This window comes from Octopus bimaculoides, chromosome 22 (genome assembly GCF_001194135.2).
Source record: "Octopus bimaculoides isolate UCB-OBI-ISO-001 chromosome 22, ASM119413v2, whole genome shotgun sequence".
Lineage (NCBI taxonomy): Eukaryota > Metazoa > Mollusca > Cephalopoda > Octopoda > Octopodidae > Octopus > Octopus bimaculoides.
The window spans coordinates 13,469,734-13,470,553 of record NC_069002.1 but is presented as its reverse complement, the minus strand read 5'-3'; the positions used below and the strand labels follow the sequence as shown (position 1 = coordinate 13,470,553).

Below are 820 nucleotides of genomic sequence, written 5' to 3'. Positions count from 1 at the left end.
CTCCAGCATGGCCGCAGTCAAATGACTGAAACAAGTAAAAGAGTAAAAGAGTAATGTGAATAAATAAGCACTACATTTGACAGAGTAATCAGAAAGTTAGAGTTAATCTTTTTTTTTTTTCTTCTCTTTCTCTTTTTCTTCAGGAGGGATGTGGAGTTGACATCACCGATACTGGAAAGGTAAAGTAAATTTTGTTTGATGTTTATTTTATGTATGATGCATACTGACATGTATGTGTACATGCCTGCATATGAGGGAGTGCCGAAAAGTTCCTGGCTTTAGGTAAAAGAAAATACTGGAGGAACCCATTGACCCAATTTTCTGACTTGTCCGATGGCAAGCAGGTGTCGATGAATGGTTGAATGACCAAATCCAGGCTTCTCTGTTATTTCCTCAACAGTTACAATGGGATTTTCTTCCATCAGGATTTGCAGGACATCCTCGTCGAGCTCTGCAGATTTTCCAGGACTAGGCTCGTCTTCTAGGCTGTAGTTTCTGGCTCGGAATTTCTGGAACCACTACTGACACTGGCTTATGCTTATTGTCCAATCCCCATATACTGCATTTAATATTTCTCACACTTTCTGTTGTGTTGTTGTCTTTATTGCACTCATAAAGCAAAATATGCTTCTTTGTCACTTCCATTAAAGCTTTGAAAAAATAACTGTTAAAATTGAACTGCACTCTTCAAAACTTGCACTAAAAATAAGTGCAAGGTGAAATTACTACCTGCTTTTAGTTCATGCAATTGAAAAACCGCATTATTTATGGGATGACCCTATATATATATATATATATATATATATATATATATATTTGT

The 820-nt window shown here is 36.2% G+C and overlaps 1 protein-coding gene across 5 annotated transcripts in view; it reads left to right on the top strand.

The window, feature by feature from the left end:
- LOC106872786 (serine--tRNA synthetase-like protein Slimp) overlaps positions 1 to 820 on the top strand; it is a 105,631-nt gene that overhangs the window by 61,090 nt on the left and 43,721 nt on the right. For all 5 annotated transcript variants that reach the window (XM_052975782.1, XM_052975783.1, XM_052975781.1 and 2 more), the window contains exon 9: positions 144 to 179. In XM_052975782.1, coding sequence (XP_052831742.1) covers positions 144 to 179 — 36 coding nt within the window. The remainder of the gene's footprint in view (positions 1 to 143; positions 180 to 820) is intronic.